Genomic DNA, 18,438 nt, shown 5'->3' on the forward strand with positions numbered 1-18,438 from the left:
AGACAAAATAAAAACTCATTGGTGGTGAAACATTACAAGTGATGGCGGGAGGTGGCGGACTGCGACAAGAAACGACGGTTGTCCACCATCAGTGGATAACGGGCGACAACGACATATACCAACCAACGGGATTCAGGAAGGAATGGGGAGCCCTTATAGTTGCCCCCTACACATTTGGCAGAAATATAGTGTGGATGAAGAGACCCCAAGATGAAAGAGGAGTTGGAGTAGGGTTTAAGCTTATAAATCCCTAAACGAGAGAGATGAAAGGAAGAATGGCGACATATTTTGTCTCAACTACCCCTTCACTCCTTCTTCCTAGGATCTCTCAACTAGGATTTCCCCGCCACTCGCCGGCGTCGCCGTTGGTCCGCCTCATCTCCTATGGTCCTTGGATCATGGAGGCGCGGTTGATCCCGGTCCTTGACGGCGGGAGGGCTCCGCTTTTAGGTGTTTTTTTGGAGTTTTGTTAGGGTTTGTGCCATATGCTCAGGAAGACGAGGCGGAGGCGGCTTCTTGAAGATGGAATAAGGTCCTCCCCGCCTAGCCCCCGTCTTGGCGATGCTTCTAGCACCGTCGGATGGCGTGTGGAGGTGTGTCTCCGGAGATCTCGTGGGATCCGATCGACGTTTGTCTACGGTGGATCCGCTTGGCTCCGGTCTTCGTTCATTTGCGTCTACATGTCTGCAGGTTGGATTCTTTCGATCTAGGATTCTCTTCATCGACGACGGGTTGCTGTTCTAATGCGCTGGTCCTATGGGGACGTAGCACGACGACTTACCGACTGTCTACTACTCCCTCCGTCCCAAAATAAGTGTCTCAAGCCTAGTACAACTTTGTATTGAGACACTTATTTTGGGACGGAGGGAGTACAACAATGTTTGTCCGGCTCCGCTGAGGGAGGGGCGATGACGGCGGCGGGCCTTCGGCTCGCTCCTATACTTGTAGTCGTCGCTAGGTGATCAACGGACCTAGATGTAATTCTTACTTCTGGTGTTCTTTGTACTACCTCGATATTTGATGAATAGATTGGAAGTTTTCTCGCAAAAAAATTGTCTAAAAAAAAGGAAGAAATGGCGACATAATTTGAATTTCTTTTTTTTTTAGAAGAACATAATTTGAAGTTGCTCTCGCCGGTGTCGACTGATCGAACCCCCTCCCCCCGAGCCCGGCCCGGCCCGGCCTGCTACTTTCCTGGCCCTACCCAAAGCTCCAACCCGACCCGACCCAGCGCTCTAAAATCCGTCTGGAGTCCATCGCCGCTGTGCTGTGCCGTGGCTTTAGCGTCAACGCCGACGCCTCCCTTCCCACACACACAGCCCCCCTCCGCCCGCCGCCGCCGCCGCCGTCGCCGTTCCACCTCGTCGCCCCACCCCGTCCGCAATCCCCGGCATCGACTCCTGAGGTATGCCGTCCAGTCATCCACGGTCGGATTACTTGAACCCAAGAACTTGGACTTAGATTTGGGGCGTGGCGCGCGCCGCCACGCCGTATAGAACCCTATATCCGTCCCCCTGCAGCCGGCTCCGGGCTTAGATTCGGCCAGGCTTCCGTTTTGCTGCGGCGTTGTTCTTAGCTCTACCACGCTTAGAGATCTGGCCGGATTAGTTGCTTATTAGGGTTTTTGTTCTTCGCGTTTCTGCCGCTGCGGATTGGTAGCGACCGTCATCTTGTACCCCATCCCCTTTGCATACGCATGTTCTCATCGGTTTGTGTCTCATCGGTCCTATATTTACATCGCTTAAGTATTATCTTGCCTGGACGCTGGCTAGATTTGAGGCTATGTTCGATGAGAAGCACCTTCTAGATTAGAATTGACTCACAGTGGTACAGTTCTTTGTCTATGTTGGTGGAGGCTTGGTCTATCGTATTCCCTGTTCTCGAGCACACGCTATTCGTTATTGCTGTGTAGTAGTAAGAAGTAGCCTGCAGTTCTAGATCTTCTGGATCTTGAGCTTTTTGGAGGTTTTTCGAAGCCGGACGTTGCATGGCGGTGCGCACGTAACTGCCACGTAGCGTGTGTTTAGAATCGATCTTGAGGACCTTGAAGGCCACACGCTTTCTGCTTTTTGTAAGTTGTAACGTTTCTCACTTGATATGATACACAGAGCTCGCTTTGTTTTTTTCGTTCAAAAAGAATTGTCACGTGATTCCTGGGTTATTTCCGAATCGGTCGACTCATATATGGTATTTTTACTGTTGCTGGCATTTTTGATTAAATTGTGGAGCTTATGTGGTTATCCACTTCGCTACCTGCCATTTTTTTCAGGTAACGTAGATCGCATGTTGGATTTAATTCTTTCAGTGTTTAAGTAAAGTGACCGTGCGGCTACTGGAATAGGTTGACATTCGTTGTCGTATTGCATTGAATGGCTCGCTTTCACGTGATTCCTGGGTTATTTCCGAATCGGTCGACTCATATATGGTATTTTTACCGTTGCTGGCATTTTCGATTAAATTGTAGAGCTTATGTGGTTATCCACTTCGCTACCTGCCATTTTTTTTCCAGTTAACGTAGATCGCATGTTGGATGGATTTAATTATTTCAGTGTTCAAGTAAAGTGACTGTGCAGCTACTGGAATAGGTTGACATACGTTGTCGTATTCCATTGAATGCCTCGCTTTTTTTTTTCCATGCAAAATCTGAAGTCAAGACTCCATCACTTACATCACTCTGACCGTTTCTTACACTTGGTAGCTTCTGTATTCCGCAGGTGAACTGAGCACCCAACTTTTGTCAAGATGTCTGATAGTCATGAAACCGACAAGAATATTGAGATGTGGAAGATCAAGAAGCTGATCAAGGGACTCGAGTCTGCTAGAGGCAATGGCACAAGCATGATCTCTCTGATTATGCCTCCACGTGATCAAGTCTCGCGTGTGACAAAGATGTTGGGTGATGAATATGGTACTGCTTCAAACATAAAGAGTAGAGTCAATCGTCAATCTGTTTTGGGAGCCATCACCTCAGCGCAGCAGAGGCTGAAGCTGTATAACAGGGTTCCCCCAAATGGACTAGTTCTTTACACTGGAACAATTGTTACTGACGATGGCAAGGAAAAGAAGGTTACAATCGATTTTGAGCCATTCAAGCCCATCAATGCGTCCTTGTACCTTTGTGACAATAAATTCCACACTGAAGCATTGAGTGAGCTCTTGGAATCCGATGACAAGTTTGGCTTCATCATTATGGATGGTAATGGAACTCTTTTTGGCACACTTAGTGGCAATACTCGTGAAGTGCTTCACAAGTTCAGTGTGGATCTCCCCAAGAAGCATGGAAGAGGAGGGCAATCTGCTCTGCGTTTTGCTCGCCTTCGGATGGAGAAGCGCCACAATTATGTTCGGAAAACAGCTGAACTTGCTACTCAGTTCTTCATCAACCCAGCTACCAGCCAGCCTAATGTTGCAGGACTAATATTGGCTGGTTCTGCTGATTTTAAAACAGAACTGAGCCAATCTGACATGTTTGATCAGCGCCTTCAGTGCAAGATACTTAATGTGGTTGATGTTTCATATGGTGGTGAGAGCGGTTTCAACCAGGCCATTGAGTTATCAGCTGAAATTCTAGCAAATGTGAAGTTCATACAAGAGAAGAAGTTGATCGGGAAGTACTTTGAAGAGATTAGTCAAGATACTGGGAAGTATGTCTTTGGAGTTGATGACACCCTGAAGGCTCTTGAAATGGGTGCTGTTGAAACCTTGATGGTGTGGGAAAACCTTGATGTCAATCGGTTTGTGCTTAAGCACAGTGCAACTGGAGAAATTATCATTAAGCATCTGAACAAAGAAGGTGAAGCCGACCAGAGCAACTTCCGTGATCCATCTACCAATGCTGAGTTAGAAGTCCAGGAGAAGACCTCACTTCTGGAATGGTTTGCTAATGAATACAAAAAGTTTGGGTGCACCCTTGAGTTTGTTACCAATAAATCTCAAGAGGGCTCGCAGTTCTGTAGAGGGTTTGGTGGCATTGGCGGCATCCTCCGCTATCAGCTGGACATTCGCTCCTTTGATGATCTTGATGACGACGAGGGTGTCTATGAAGACTCTGATTAGCAACCAATCAATCACATGCCTGAGGCAGTCGCGGTTAAATCTGAATTTGGAGCGACTATTTGCTCCGGAGCACCTCAAAGAAGCTGTGAGTTTCGTCTCAATATGCAATTAGCCTGTAATTCTATTGTCTGCTCCATGATTTCTGAAGCTCTCCTGTTGTATTTTCAGATCCATTGGATGATGGGCGCGGGTCAGCTACATATTATGCTATAGAAGTCTGAGACGTTACAACCGCAATTCCTCTATCAAACGACGTCGAGATGTTATGATGACTTGTCTACTGAACCTTGGTTGTTACCTCCTGTTTTGCCCATCTTTTTTTCCCAGGAACTCCTGCGTCGCTGTTGTGTGAACTGACTCTGTGTCTAAGGTTCAATTTAGCAACTTGTCTGCCGGGCAAATGTCTGCCCTGAATTTGAGTTGTTGTAAGCTACTTATTGTTGTTGTCATGCGGGAAAGGTTGAATTGGGATTCATTCTAGTGTGTCTTTTAACTTCCGATCTATTATCTCCGTTCTAAATTATTTGTCTTAGATTTATCTAGATATGGAGGTATATGTGTCTGGACAACTCTACATTTGAGACGGAGGGAGTATTTTATCATCTGCATCTGCAGTATAAAGAGCACCAAAAGCTTCATCTGCATCTGCAGCACCAAAAGCAGCTGACCGGCTGAAACTTCGGCCGGGCGGCCGCGTGAGACTCTGTTCGATCGTATTACTTGTTTGCTAAAGCGCATTGTCTCCTACCTTTGGAAGCCCTCCTGCAAGATGCCCCATCGTGTTTTTTTTTTCTTTTCCTTCCGATCTTCACACCGTGCTGCACAGATGCTCCTGCAACGGAGGTGCTCGGACGTGGTGCACAGACTCCTGCTATGGAGGTGCTGGGACCGTTCCGGGACGCCATGCCGACGAGACCACGTCGAAGGTTGCAACACCGGCGAGTGGACTTGCTGCAACTGGCCGAAGTTAGAGCTGAAACCATAGTTGGTTTTTGCTGCAAATAAGCAAGTTGGCCGAAGTCAGAGCTGAAACCATAGTTGGTTTTTGCTGCAAATAAGCAAGTTGGCCGAAGCAAGAGCTGGAACCATAGTTGGTTTTTGCTGCAAATAAGCAAGTTGAAACCACGGTTGGTTTTTGCCACGACCGCATCACCTTTTTTGCTACAACCGGCGTCGCTATTTGCTACAATCTTCGGCGGTGTAGTTTGGTGGACGGCAATGACACACGAATGTAATCGAGAGACCAGGAAGCTGCAAACCACGCTATGAAAAAGCTATGACTGACAACAACAAAAGCGATTGCAACCAACAACGGCGAACTTGTGGCTGGCGAAGACGTGTGCTGCGAGGGTGACCACTGGCGATGAGGGCGGCGAGGCAAGCGGGTGAGGACAGCCGCCGAGCTGGCCGGCGTGTCGGAGGATCACGACATGGACATGGTGGACAGGCTCCATGGCTTTCTTTTCTGTTTTTTGAACGAAGCAATTGGAAGAGAGAGAATATCGTGTGGCTATAACTAGTAACTAGGCAGATCCTATGTGTGCGGTGTGACCGTCCGAAATTTGATCGGCCAACCGACACCTATCACTGGCATAACAAAAATTACGTGGAGGTCGCTAGACTAACTAGTGACGACTACAAGCATTGCGTAAAAATGAAGACCGGATCCAAGCAGATCCATTGAAGATCAACATGGATCTAGATCTGTTAGACACATTTTCACACGTCTTTCAACGACGCTAAATCTTATATATTCAACCTTACCAAAAAAGGCTTTCACCCGTTATATATATTCATCTTCAATCATGGCAATACAACGAACATCAGAAATAATAAAAATTTACATCCGGGTCCGTAGACCACCTAGCGACGACTACAAGCACTAAAGCAAACCGATACAAATCCACACGCATCCAAGGCAAGATACAAAGATGCTAAGAAGCAGTTAACACTCCCAAAACAAGTCAAGTAAACAACAGATACACATGCTCAAAAAAAGAAAAACAACAGATACACACTAAGGGCGTGTTCGGGAGCCTCCACCGCCGAAAAACCTTCAACTCTGACGCCACAAATCCAACTCCAGCTTCTCGCAATCGATCCCGCATTGAGCGATCTGTTCAGCGTCACGACTTCCCCCACTCGCACGAGGTAGCGAGCTTGAAGCCCATAAAACCACCCCTTTGTGGCCCATCAGGAGCAGACTAGCAATCCAAAAGGTTTGGAAAAGATGGGCTGGGCCATAGGCCTGGTCGGGGAGGGACTGCTTGCGGCAAGAGAGACGACCTGGAGCGAATCAGTACGTGATGCTCAGTCGAGCGAGTCACTTGGGGCGTGTTTGGTTGCAGTTTGCAACAATAGTTGTATTGCATGTCCATCTCCATCCAGCCTGGTTGCTGAAATACAACCTCATATGCAGCAGATGCAACCTGTTTGGTTGCCTGCATCGCATCAAGAGGCACTTACCCCCCTGCTGTTTGGTTGCCCGCATTTGTAATTAGGGTGTGAGCAGATGCAAACTTCAGCTGTTTGGTTGCAAACAACGTTTGTGTTCTACTCAACCCATTCAAATGTGGTGGCCTTACCACCACACATGATCAGCACAACAGCAACAACACAACAGCAAGATCAAACAAAGCAAGCAATGTAACGATACCCACACATCACCGACGAGTCGTGGTTGTAGATCTGAACCTTCAGTCCGAGTCCTGAGATGCGCACAACGACGAGGTCGCCGGGGACGATGCAGTGGCGGCGGCAGAAGTAGTTCCACCCCCGGCCAAGCACCATGTGGCCCTCGAAGTTCTGGACCTGCACCTAGAACACACACCGCTTGTTGGCCGAGAGCCTGACCACTCGCGGGAGTCGCTTGATGACCAGCCAGGTGTTCATCACCTCCACGAACTTGGGAGGGACGACGAGCATGGCGAGGTCCTCGTTGTCCTTGATCTACCGGTAGAATCTCATCGGCTCCCTGGCTCCCTCCTCGTGGCCCTGCCTCGGAGATCATCCCCTTGAACGAGCCATGCTCATGAAGGCGATCCTGCCAGGCAGGTCCACCATCCTGAGCCACCTGTTCGTGGGGATGAAATCCTCGGCGCGCTCAGCTTCGGCCACCACCTGAGCTCCTCCACCCGCCACATCCCAGTCAGTCTTCAGTATCTTATCAGGCAACATGACAAGTATTAGTACCAAAAAAAGCAAACAAAGCAAGCAAGCAAGCAAGCAAATGCCACTGATCAGTGGGCTTGCCCAACAGCAAGTGCCACTGATCAGTGCCATGTGCTCATGGCCAAATGGCACTGATCAGTGACTTGCCCAATAGCAAGTGCCATTGATAAGTGACATTTTGCCCAACAACAAGTGTCATTGATAAGTGGCATTTGCCCGCAAATGCCACTTATCAGTGACACTTGTTGTTGGGCAAGTCACTGATCAGTGGCATCCAAGAGGTGGCATCTTCTTTGCTGCAACTGGCACTGATCACTGCACTATCCTAAACAAGTAAACATCTAAAAATAGCAACGGCAAGTGCCAATAGCACCCATGTGCAGCCATGCAGATTTGGGACCATCCTAAAATGGTCCTACTACATGCACGTATAACATCCACTGATGGCACAAACCCTATCTTCAACATGCAACATGAAACAAGGACATGATCCTAACATGAACATGCCAGCAGTCAACATGATTCTAGCATTCATCACTCAACATGAACATGCCATCAGTATAACATTCATCAGTTAACATGAACCTCAAAGCAGCCCGTTTGGTTGTAGGACATGAATCTTGTGCTAGGATAATCTTAGGACATGCAATGCAACTACTAGCATGTAGCACAAATCTTAGGACACACAAGCAGTAGCACAAGAAAATTATCCTAGCACACACACTGTACAAAACAAGAACAGATCAATCTGATTGGATTCGATTGGGATCGCATCCAATCGGATCTGCTAGAATCCTAGCACATGCATAAGAAATTAACCGCTAATGTACATCTAGGAGAAAGCTTTGAGGGGATTTGACTCACCGGAGCACACGCGTCCGCGGCGAACCGAGGCCGGGGTGAAAACCCCGACAGGAAGGGTAGAGGTGGCGGAGCAGAGGACGAGCCGGCCCCGGCGACGGCCTGCGGCATCAGCCCCGTGCTGAACGCCACGCCGGAGGTCGAGAAGGACGGCCCGCTGACCGGTGAAAACCCTTGGACGGGGGTCAAGAAAACCCCGGAGCCCAATGATGTCCCAAGAAGGGGTGGCTCCGTCGACGGTGCCGGCGTCGAGCCTAGGACCACGACGTCCGGAATCGGCGGCGGAGCAGGAGCAGTCGGCACCGCATTGGCCGACGCTCATGGAGACCGGCAGCAGATGGGGGACAACGCTCGTAGCGCCGACGCCAGGTCGCGGATCGAGTTCTGGAGCCCAGCCAGCTAGCGCTCCTGGATGCTGGCGATGCGCTGGTAGACCGGGGTCAGAGGGTGGCGTGGCGGTGGGCGTGGCGGAGCCATCGGGGAAGAGGAGAGGAGAGGGAGGGGCGATGAGGGAGAGAGAGGGAGCAGTGGGAACAGTGGGGAAGAGTAATGAGACGTCGCCTCCATCTCCTGCGCTTCCCAAGGCGTGCAACTGCCCTGCATGTGCGGCCGCGCCTGGCCAGGCTCGTGAGAAACTGCTGATTTAGCAGTTTCCGCCGGGCCAGGTTGCAGGCTGCTTTGAGGTCCGTGCGGGCCTCAAACCGCATGCAGCCCAGCCAACCAAACAGGCCGCACACATCCCGCGCGGACCTGGTTGGGCTGCATGCGGGCAACCAAACACGCCCTTGGTGGTGGCGGGACAATGTAATTTTCTTGAAATCCCGCTTCTAGTTTTTGTGGAGCTCAGTTTTTCCAACTCCATCGATCCTGCAAATTTGCACTGAGCCGTTCGCCCATTTCTGTGTGGAATAGCCGGGAGTTGACCCATTCGGGTGCGCTCTGGTCTTGGAGGCAAGGATGTGAGAATCCAATGGGCTGCCAAACACGCCCTAAGCCTCGCTAGGAAATCGAGGGAGCACTCAACCGGGAACAAGCCGCTGAGAAGAGACCAAGCCGCACGTCTTCAATCTATGAGACCCAAGGCGACGCCTTCAAGAAGGATACGCCACCGGAGTGCCACCACCACCCGATGCAAAGGATCACAATTTTCATCCATGGCACCTTGCAGGATATGGAGTAACCACGACGGAGCCTTCAAGAAGATGACAAACGTCCACGGATGCCGCCTCCGTCGTCCCGGGAAAGCCAGGCAAGGTATTCACCCCGATAAACACACTCCAACTCCGAACAGGTTGCAGCCAGTCCTGGGGACAAATGTTGAAGGAAATATGCCCTAGAGGCAATAATAAAGTTATTATTTATTTCCTTATATCATGATAAATGTTTATTATTCATGCTAGAATTGTATTAATCGGAAACATAATACATGTGTGAATACATAGACAAACAGAGTGTCACTAGTATGCCTCTACTTGACTAGCTCGTGAATCAAAGATGGTTAAGTTTCCTAACAATAGACATGAGTTGTCATTTGATTAACGGGATCACATCATTAGGAGAATGATATGATTGACTTGACCCATTCCGTTAGCTTAGCACTTGATCGTTTAGTATGTTGCTGTTGCTTTCTTCATGACTTATACATGTTCTTATGACTATGGGATTATGCAACTCCCGTTTACCGGAGGAACACTTTGTGTGCTAACAAACGTCACAACGTAACTGGTTGATTATAAAGGTGCTCTACAGGTGTCTCCGAAGGTACATGTTGGGTTGGCGTATTTCGAGATTAGGATTTGTCACTCCGATTGTCGGAGAGGTATCTCTGGGCCCTCTCGGTAATACACATCACTTAAGCCTTGCAAGCATTGCAACAAATGAGTTAGTTGCGGGATGATGTATTACGGAACGAGTAAAGAGACTTGCCGGTAATGAGATTGAACTAGGTATTGAGATACCGACGATCGAATCTCGGGCAAGTAACATACCGATGACAAAGGGAACAACGTATGTTGTTATGCGGTCTGACCGATAAAGATCTTCGTAGAATATGTGGGAGCCAATATGAGCATCCAGGTTCCACTATTGGTTATTGACCGGAGACGTGTCTCGGTCATGCCTACATAGTTCTCGAACTCGTAGGGTCCGCACGCTTAACATTATGATGACAGTTATATTATGAGTTTATATGTTTTGATGTACCGAAGGTTGTTCGGAGTCCCGGATATGATCACGGACATGACGAGGAGTCTCGAAATGGTCGAGACATGAAGATTGATATATTGGAAGCCTATGTTTGGATATCGGAAGTGTTCCGGGTGAAATCGAGATTTTACCGGAGTACCGGGAGGTTACCGGAACCCCCCGGGAGGTTAATGGGCCTTAGTGGGCCTTTACGGAGAAGAGGAGAGGCGTCCAGGGCTGGGCCGCACGCCCCTCCCCCCTAGTCCGAATAGGACAAGGAGAGGGGGGCGGCGCCCCCCCCCCTTCCTTCCTCTCTCCCTCCTCTTTCCCCCCTCCCAAGTCCTAATCCAACTAGGAAAGGGGGGGAGTCCTACTCCCGGTGGGAGTAGGACTCCTCCCGGCGCGCCTCTCCCCTTGGCCGGCCGCACCCCCCTTGATCCTTTATATACGGGGGCAGGGGGGCACCCTAGAGACAACAATTGATCGTTTGATCTTTTAGCCGTGTGCGGTGCCCCCTCCACCATAGTCCACCTTGATAAAACTGTAGCGGTGCTTAGGCGAAGCCCTACGTCGGTAGAACATCATCATCGTCATCACGCCGTCATGCTAACGAAACTCTCCCTCAACACTCGGCTGGATCAGAGTTCGAGGGACGTCATCGGGCTGAACGTGTGCTGAACTCGGAGGTGTCGTACATTCGGTACTTGATCGGTCGGATCGTGAAGACGTACGACTACATCAACCGCGTTGTGCTAATGCTTCCGCTTACGGTCTACAAGGGTATGTAGACAACACTCTCCCCTCTCATTGCTATGCATCACCATGATCTTGCATGTGTGTAGGATTTTTTTTGAAATTACTATGTTCCCCAACAAATGTCGCATCGCAGCCACCGATCGACAAGCACCAACCGCCATGCCACCCACACGACCATAGAGACTAGCCCGCACCTGAGCCACGAGCTCCGCCCATGAGCATGCCGCTCCCGCCACCAAGGCTGCCGCCCTGCAACCCGACACTCCAGAAACCAACAAAGGAATGGACTTGGAACAGACCGGCAAAACCCAAGCATCAGCAGAGCCGCCGGTGACCAGACTGCCCCGAACAACTCAATCTGGAGCTCGGAGATGCTAAGCAGGGGAAATGAGGAGAAGAGGATTGGAGCATGTCCGGACCGATGCCCCCTACGTTGGTGACGGGTAGAGAGACCACCCATCCCTCCTACAACCTCCCCACACGGCCTCCAACCACCCCCATGTGGGGCAATAGCAGCCACCCGTCCACCGGCGAGGGCCCCCGGCCTATCCGCATCCATCCGCCAAAGAGGGCCCAGAGCGCCCATCCACCAAGGGGCCACCGCACCACCGAAAACCGCTGCACCCCTGCAACAGCCCACCGCGCGCTGTCGCGGCCACTCCCAGCGCCATGACCACGCTAGGTCATGGCCAGCCCCCGCGCCGCCTGTCGAGGGAGACCCACCAGATCCCGATTTGCCCCCCTCCCCACAGCCGCCAGGCCCGCCCTGCCTGTGGCACCGCGAACACATCCCCGCCAACCACACCATGTAGCCCTCCACGGCAGGGCAACAGCCAGCAGCGCCGCAGCACCCCGCGAAGTGCCGCGCCCCAGAACGGCGAGGCCGTCCTGCACGGCCCACCACCGCTCGGAGAGGAGAGGAGCCCCCCCCCCCAAGCTGGGCTTTGCCTGCCAGCGAGCTCCAGCGGCGGCGAGGAGAGTGGAGGAGGGAAGGGAGCTAGGAGCGGCGGCGGCTAGGGTTTCCCCCCGTCGCTCGCCGGAGTGACGCGGGGGGTCACTAAAGGGGCGTCTCTCGACAGTCAACCTTATTCAACCTTCACGGAGCTGCCGCCGCCACCTTGCCTCATGAAAAAAACACCTAAAACACAAAGTAGAATCCCTCCCGCCGGCAAGGGCCGGGGTCCACCGCGCCTCCATGGTCCGAGGACCAACGAAGACGAGGCAGACCAGCGGCAGCGCCGACGGGGGCAGAGGAACCCTAATCCATCTTCATGTCAAATTCAAGTGTGTCTGTTCTCCTATTAATCAGTATCTCATTGTATAGTCTACATCATACTGGAATCAGCTGGAACTCTACACCATCATCATACATACAGGAAAAAAGAAACCAGGAAGGTATTCTACAATGGAGGATCGTCAGGTCAGGACGACATCTTTGGGTTTGCCTTCTCCCACCCGCCGCAGGAGTCGTCGCAGCAGCTCTCCTCGCCGATGACCCTGTTGACGGTCCTGCCGACGCAGCTGGAGGAGGCGCAGCCGCCGTCCCTGGCGTTGTCGAAGTCCGGCGCGAAGCCGAGGAACATCGGCGGCTGCGTCTCCATCCCGTGGTTGCTGCCCAGCGTCCCGTACTGCTTCTCGACGCCGCCGTCCTCCCGGAACCGGACCTTGCACCCGCCGCCGTCCTCCCTGCAGAGGAGCAGGTCGTGGCCGGGGTTCCAGAAGATGCGCACGCCGTGCGCCCAGCACAGGTTGGCGCCGCGGTAGGAGCAGAGCACCTCGAACACCTCGTCGCCGCGCACCGCCGGGATCGACATGCGCGCCTCCTCCGCGCTGGGGATCTCGGCCCGCTCCGACCACACGGGCGCGCTCAGGTTGTGCTCGCTGTAGCCGTGGCACAGCAGCTGCACGTTGCCGTCCGCCATGTCCAGCTCCTCCCCCACCTGCTGCTCGTTGGTCACCACGATCAGCAGCTTCGGCGCGGCGCCGCCGGGCAGGAACGGCGACGGCAGGCGGGGGCACTGGTACCGGAGGAAGTAGCTGGTCGCCACCACCGCGGCAATCAAGACGGCGAGGACCACGATCTTGACCGGCCCCGCGGCCATGACAACGGCGACGACAACGACGATGATGCTGCGACGGCGGTGGCGCGCCGGCGGAGCTTAGGACCGTGGAGATGGGGCTGCGCGTACGTGTGCGGTGGAGGCTGGCATGCAAAGTGGCGCGCGCCTCGCTCATGCATGTTTCGCCGTGATCCTTCCCTTGGGCTGAGGCCACAGCAGAGGAAGGCAAACTTAGACAGCGGACAGCGGCGAATGAGCTCGTTTTCCCCCCTCTAGGCCATGGGCCGCACCCCCTAATTTTGGGGTGTTTGCTCACCCGGCTAAATTTGCCGATCGGCCAAGAACACATGAAATGCAACACTCAAATATCATGCAACTTTTATTCTCATTTGGCAGAGCAAAACATGCTCTCAAGTCTGAATTATGGTTCCATTCGAACAGCAGTAGGCAGAAACTCAGCAAGATGCTGAAGATGATGATAACATATCAGTGTTGCAGAAGGTCTCTGAACCAGTAGGCCGACGCCTTGGGGTGCCGGTCCAGGGTGGGGCTGCTGAAGTCGACGTACACGATGCCGAACTTGGAGGAGTAGCCGGAGCTCCACTCGAAGTTGTCGAGGAGAGACCACGCGAAGTAGCCGAGGACGTTGGCGCCGCCGTCGATGGCCCTCTTCAGCTCGCCGAGGTAGCTCCGGTAGAACCGGACCCTCGTCGCGTCCCGCAAGTACTGCTCCCGGGTGAGGCCCCCCGGCTCATCCATTCCTGGCAACATGATGATAATAATAAGTTTGGTATGTGCATGCATGACAAGATGATCGAGAGGCGGCATGAAACCAAGCAAAGATGAAATGGAGCTTCAAAAAAGGATCAACTATTTATCCAGTACCGTTTTCGGTTATGACAATAGGTGGGTTTCCATACTTCTGGCTGAGGTAGTGCACGCATCCGTACATCCCCGACGGGACGATGTAAAGCCAGTTAGAATTCGCCTGCAAGAGTTCACGCATCGACGACGATTGATCATGTCAATATTCAACTCAACGGTGCAAATATGGTCGGAGAAAATGAAGTTAAAAAAGGTTGCAGCTAAGAGCTACACACATACCTTTGGTCCAATCGGTTTGCCATTTCTCTCAACTGCAAAGATTTCGGCGATGATTTAAAGGGTGAACCGACAGTATTCATCGGAACGCAATGATGTAAAACCTAGAGCTTGAGGCAAGAAACTCACAGGCATAGGTGACCTGCCAATCGGCCGAGTAGCTGGTCGGCGTCTGCTGCGTCAACTTCTGCCCCTTCATGAGGCTGGCCGTGTACTGGTTGATCCCAATGTAGTCTGCCGAGCCCTTGACCAATTTAGCTTCATCAGGAGTGAACCTGGGCAGCCTCTCTTTCACAAGGTCTTGCATTATCTGCGGGTAATGCCCGTTTATTAGCGGGTCGACAAACCTGCATCCAACGCAACGTTGATGGCATAAGCATCGGTATATATTTTGTTTATCTATCTGATGAAATGCTTTGTCAGAGGGCTTACCAGCCAACATGGAAGTCCCTGGCTCTTTGAGCTGCTGCTTGGTCTTCAGTTGAGTTGGTAAGAGCCTCATACCAATTGAAGTCGAGAACTATTCCAACCTTCCCCTTCTGAGCTGCCTACATTTTTTTTAAAAATTATTCAGATACTATACTCCTGAAAGCTGAGCCACTATGATTTACTCTTATAATTCAAGTAGAAAAATACCTGATACTTAGTCCGGTATCTTGCAACTGCATAACCATGTGCTAAGAGAAAATTGTGAGCAACGATGTAAGGTTCTGTTGCCGAGTTCCCACCGGCAGCGCATTTGCTGCACCTCTGAGGAGGATTCGACCCTACGTCGTAACCAAGAAGCGCAACTATCCTTGGTTCGTTGAATGTAAACCAGTGCTTCACACGATCACCGAAGGTCTTAAAACAAAAATCAGCGTAGTCTGCAAATAGTCCCCTACAAAACAAATGTTATGGAGAAAGTCACGCATTGCTCACGGTTCAACCTTTCATATCAGAGGCACATACTATATAGCTTGCTGTATTTACCTAGAAAAACATATAGTGCTTGTATGTTATGCATTTTACTTTCGGGTAAACATACAAAAACTTCCACATGCATAATGTTCATGCTCAATACGCAGAGTCACTTTAGACAATTATTACCGTACACAGAGTCACAGAGTAACTGGTAATTTGTCTAAACCATTTTAGCTTTCTCAGGTATATATGCTAGCTTCTAAATTCCAAACTACAAGTATACAGTAACTCCAAAGTGAGAAGTTAAATGTAACACATGAGTACATAGAAAGGTAGAATATTAGTTTGACTTACACCGTCTTTGCGTTTAACCAGCCTCCATACTTCTTCTCAAGTGCGAGAGGGAGATCGTAGTGGTAAAGATTGATATAAGGAGTAATGCCTGCTCAGTTTTCATGGAAACATTCAGATAGCATTCAGGTTCCCATGGAAGTTTCACAGGTTGAAATACGTGCTTAGTTCCGCGCAAAAAAGGAAATAGATGATTAGTTACATGCTATACCTTTCTGAAGAAGGTAGTCTATCAGATTATTGTAATACGCGACGCCTTCTTGGTTAACTTTTCCGTCACCATCTGCATAAGTCAAAGGTGAATAAGGGTGGTAACTCTTGTGTTTCATTCAGAATGATACTGGAGTTGTGTATTAGCATATGCTACGGTTCCAGCCAAATTCGGAGTCGTACCTGGGAAGATTCTGGACCATGAGATGGAAAACCGGTAGGCGTCGAAATTCAATCCTTTCATGAGATTGACATCTTCCTGTGGCAACATAAAAGAACATATCGTAACTCGTAAGGCCATGGGAGTTCTTTCTCGACAGTCGTAGCGCGAATATTAATGTTTCCCCAAAATAAAGCTTGCATATATGGTGTTTTACAAGTAGTAATGCACTGGGAGATGTCAATCAGCTCAATTTTTTGTGAAGTGTGATCTATGCGGTGTAATTTTGAATGGGTACAGATATTTCACTCGTAGAGAGCTTAGTTTGCCATTAGCTTCTATTGAGAAGGGAAATATGGTATCTGCGTTTTTGCACCGTGCTATAAAGATCCCAGAGGAGCAGTGAAAGTAATACTACTAGAGATTTCAGCTAATTTCTGACATGGAAGTTATTGCGATTTCTGATACTGCAAGATGCGCCTCTGTTTGCTTCTCGGATGTAATGGTACTAGTACCTTGTAGCGATGATATTGATCCGTAGTAACGTCTGCATTTTGATTGCCCGCAATGTTGCCTGCTCGTTGCAACATTCAGAAGAGAATGTCAGTGTGGATGGATGAGGTGGAAGAAGAAGAATAAGAATTGGATCTCAGTTCAAGATTCTAAGTCGAGTGTTTAGTTCCATCCATGGCAGCCACCTTCAGTTCAGTTCACACCAGCTCACTGACCACTGGTGGTAACTCGCTGGTGCCAAGCAAGAGACAGACGAGACGAGACGAATCACCTGGGACGTGGGCGAAGGCGTCCCAGATGGAAGGCCCGCGGCCGCCGGCGTTGGCCATGCCCTCCACCTGGTACGCCGACGTGGCCGTCCCGAAGACGAAGCCCTTGGGGAAGGACGCCCGGCTCAGCCCGCCCAGCCAGTTGGGCCGGCGCGGCGACGCCCCCGCGGCACTCACGCTCGCCCCCTCGCCATGGCACGCCGCCACCAGCGCGAGCAGCAGCAGCACGCGGCTCGCCGACCACGCGGCCATCTCGCCGCCGACCGACCGACCGACCCCGCTCGGCGCTGCTCGCACGACGCAGCGGCACACTCTTGCTTGGTCACTGTTCACGCCCACCCGCTGGCCACTGGCAGCTCGCTACTCGCTAGTAGTAATGCCAGGGCAGCGGCACGCTCTTCAAGTAGTGTTTGTGGGCGCGTACGTCCTAATAATTGCCGGCGCGGTGGGGCGGGGCGGAGGGCATCTTTTCTGGCGGTGCGCGCGCGTGGTCGAGGCTGGCGGCACGGACGTGGTGGGTGCTCCAGTGGCTGGCTGGCACGGCCGGGCGCCGGTGATAACGCCGCGTGGGTCACGGTGTCGCAGGACCAGGTGACGGACGTTCTCGGGGGAGAAGGAAGGAACTAGGAAGGGGTGACGAGGGGAGGCCGGCTGCAATGATTAATGGTGGCCAGTTCACGGCTGTCGGGGAGCGTCACGTGGCCGGGTCTTCCTCCGGCCGGGAATCGGCCATGTGACGCGGCATGTGGGAGTGTGGAGGATGGTTCCGTCCTGGCGCGGATAGCGGAGGTACGAGCCTCGAACATGGCAGCGGCGAATCTGTCGCGGGCCGTGCGCGCGTACGTTCGGTGTCAACCGGCATGCACGGGAAACTACGGGCATCGAAGTTTTACCTCGGAGCTGGACTGGGGCTCTGAGCTGCACCGCCACCAGTCGGTGCTGCGTACACTAGGCGGGTTGGTACAGATCCAACACATGCTGCGGTTTCCAACACGCAGAGTGCTCTTATTAAAAAAAAAGTATTCACAATAACTTCATGTATGTCCGCAGCTTGGCCCGTCGATTCCACTGTACCAAATCTCCAACCCTGTTATTCAAACTTGACATCAAAAAAGCCTTCGACTCGGTTCGACGGGACTACCTCATGAACTTATTGCGTCACCATCATTTCCCAAGTCGTTTCTGTGACTGGATTTCGGCGTTCCTTTCCACGGCCTCTTCCAGGGTGCTTCTTAATGGTATTGCGGGTGACCCTATCAAGCATGGTCGTGGGCTTCGGCAGGGAGATCATTTATCCCCCTTGCTCTTTGTCCTCGCCATCGACCCTCTCCACCGCATTCTTGCAAAAGGCCACTGAGCAAGGCAACCTCCACCCGCTACGTGGAAATCCGATTCGGGCATCCCTGTATGCCGATGATGCGGCCATCTTCGTTGCGCCTATCAAAGAGGACATCCAGTTTCTAGCCTCTATGCTGAGCTGCTTTGGTGAGGTCATCGGACTTGTCACCAACTGCAACAAAAGTTTGGTTGCGCCCATTCGGTGTGCCAACCTCGACCTTGATGGCATCCTCCAGGCTTTCCCTATGCGGTACCTTGGTCTTCCTCTATCGATCACGAGGCTAAAACGCATCCATTTCCAATACCTCGAGGACAAGATTGCGGGCAAGCTCCCACCTTGGTCGGCCATGCATGTCACTGCTCCTGGACGCATCATTTTGGTCAAAGCGGTTTTCACGGCCATAGCAATCTATCATCTAACACCCCTTGATATCCCGGTTGAGGTGCGGAAGAAAATCGATAGCCTGAGATGTGCCTATCTTTGGGCAGGTTGCGACAAGGTGTC

General features: G+C 51.5%; 2 protein-coding genes across 3 annotated transcripts; one reads left to right on the forward strand and one right to left on the reverse strand.

Moving 5' to 3' along the window:
• The first annotated feature begins 1,250 nt into the window (after positions 1-1,250).
• LOC119294766 (eukaryotic peptide chain release factor subunit 1-3-like) lies at positions 1,251-4,558 on the forward strand. Of its 2 annotated transcripts, none has more exons than XM_037573024.1 (3): positions 1,251-1,405; positions 2,715-4,141; positions 4,225-4,558. In XM_037573024.1, exon 2 carries the CDS (start codon positions 2,743-2,745, stop codon positions 4,054-4,056), a length of 1,314 nt encoding a protein of 437 aa, XP_037428921.1. In that variant the 5' UTR covers positions 1,251-1,405; positions 2,715-2,742; the 3' UTR covers positions 4,057-4,141; positions 4,225-4,558. The 2 variants fall into 2 exon arrangements, with proteins under 2 accessions (XP_037428921.1, XP_037428922.1); XM_037573025.1 differs by having other exon boundaries at positions 1,260-1,405; positions 2,699-4,141.
• An 8,883-nt stretch (positions 4,559-13,441) lies between these two features.
• LOC119294765 (beta-glucosidase 7-like) lies at positions 13,442-16,954 on the reverse strand. Its single transcript, XM_037573023.1, has 11 exons — positions 16,598-16,954; positions 16,329-16,387; positions 15,837-15,912; positions 15,655-15,726; positions 15,447-15,534; positions 14,826-15,069; positions 14,622-14,737; positions 14,319-14,536; positions 14,193-14,224; positions 13,974-14,076; positions 13,442-13,849 (listed from the first exon to the last, which is right to left on the reverse strand). Exons 1-11 carry the CDS (start codon positions 16,845-16,847, stop codon positions 13,575-13,577), a joined length of 1,533 nt encoding a protein of 510 aa, XP_037428920.1. The 5' UTR covers positions 16,848-16,954; the 3' UTR covers positions 13,442-13,574.
• Positions 16,955-18,438: the final 1,484 nt, after the last annotated feature.

This window comes from Triticum dicoccoides, chromosome 4B (genome assembly GCF_002162155.2).
Source record: "Triticum dicoccoides isolate Atlit2015 ecotype Zavitan chromosome 4B, WEW_v2.0, whole genome shotgun sequence".
Classification (NCBI taxonomy): domain Eukaryota; kingdom Viridiplantae; phylum Streptophyta; class Magnoliopsida; order Poales; family Poaceae; genus Triticum; species Triticum dicoccoides.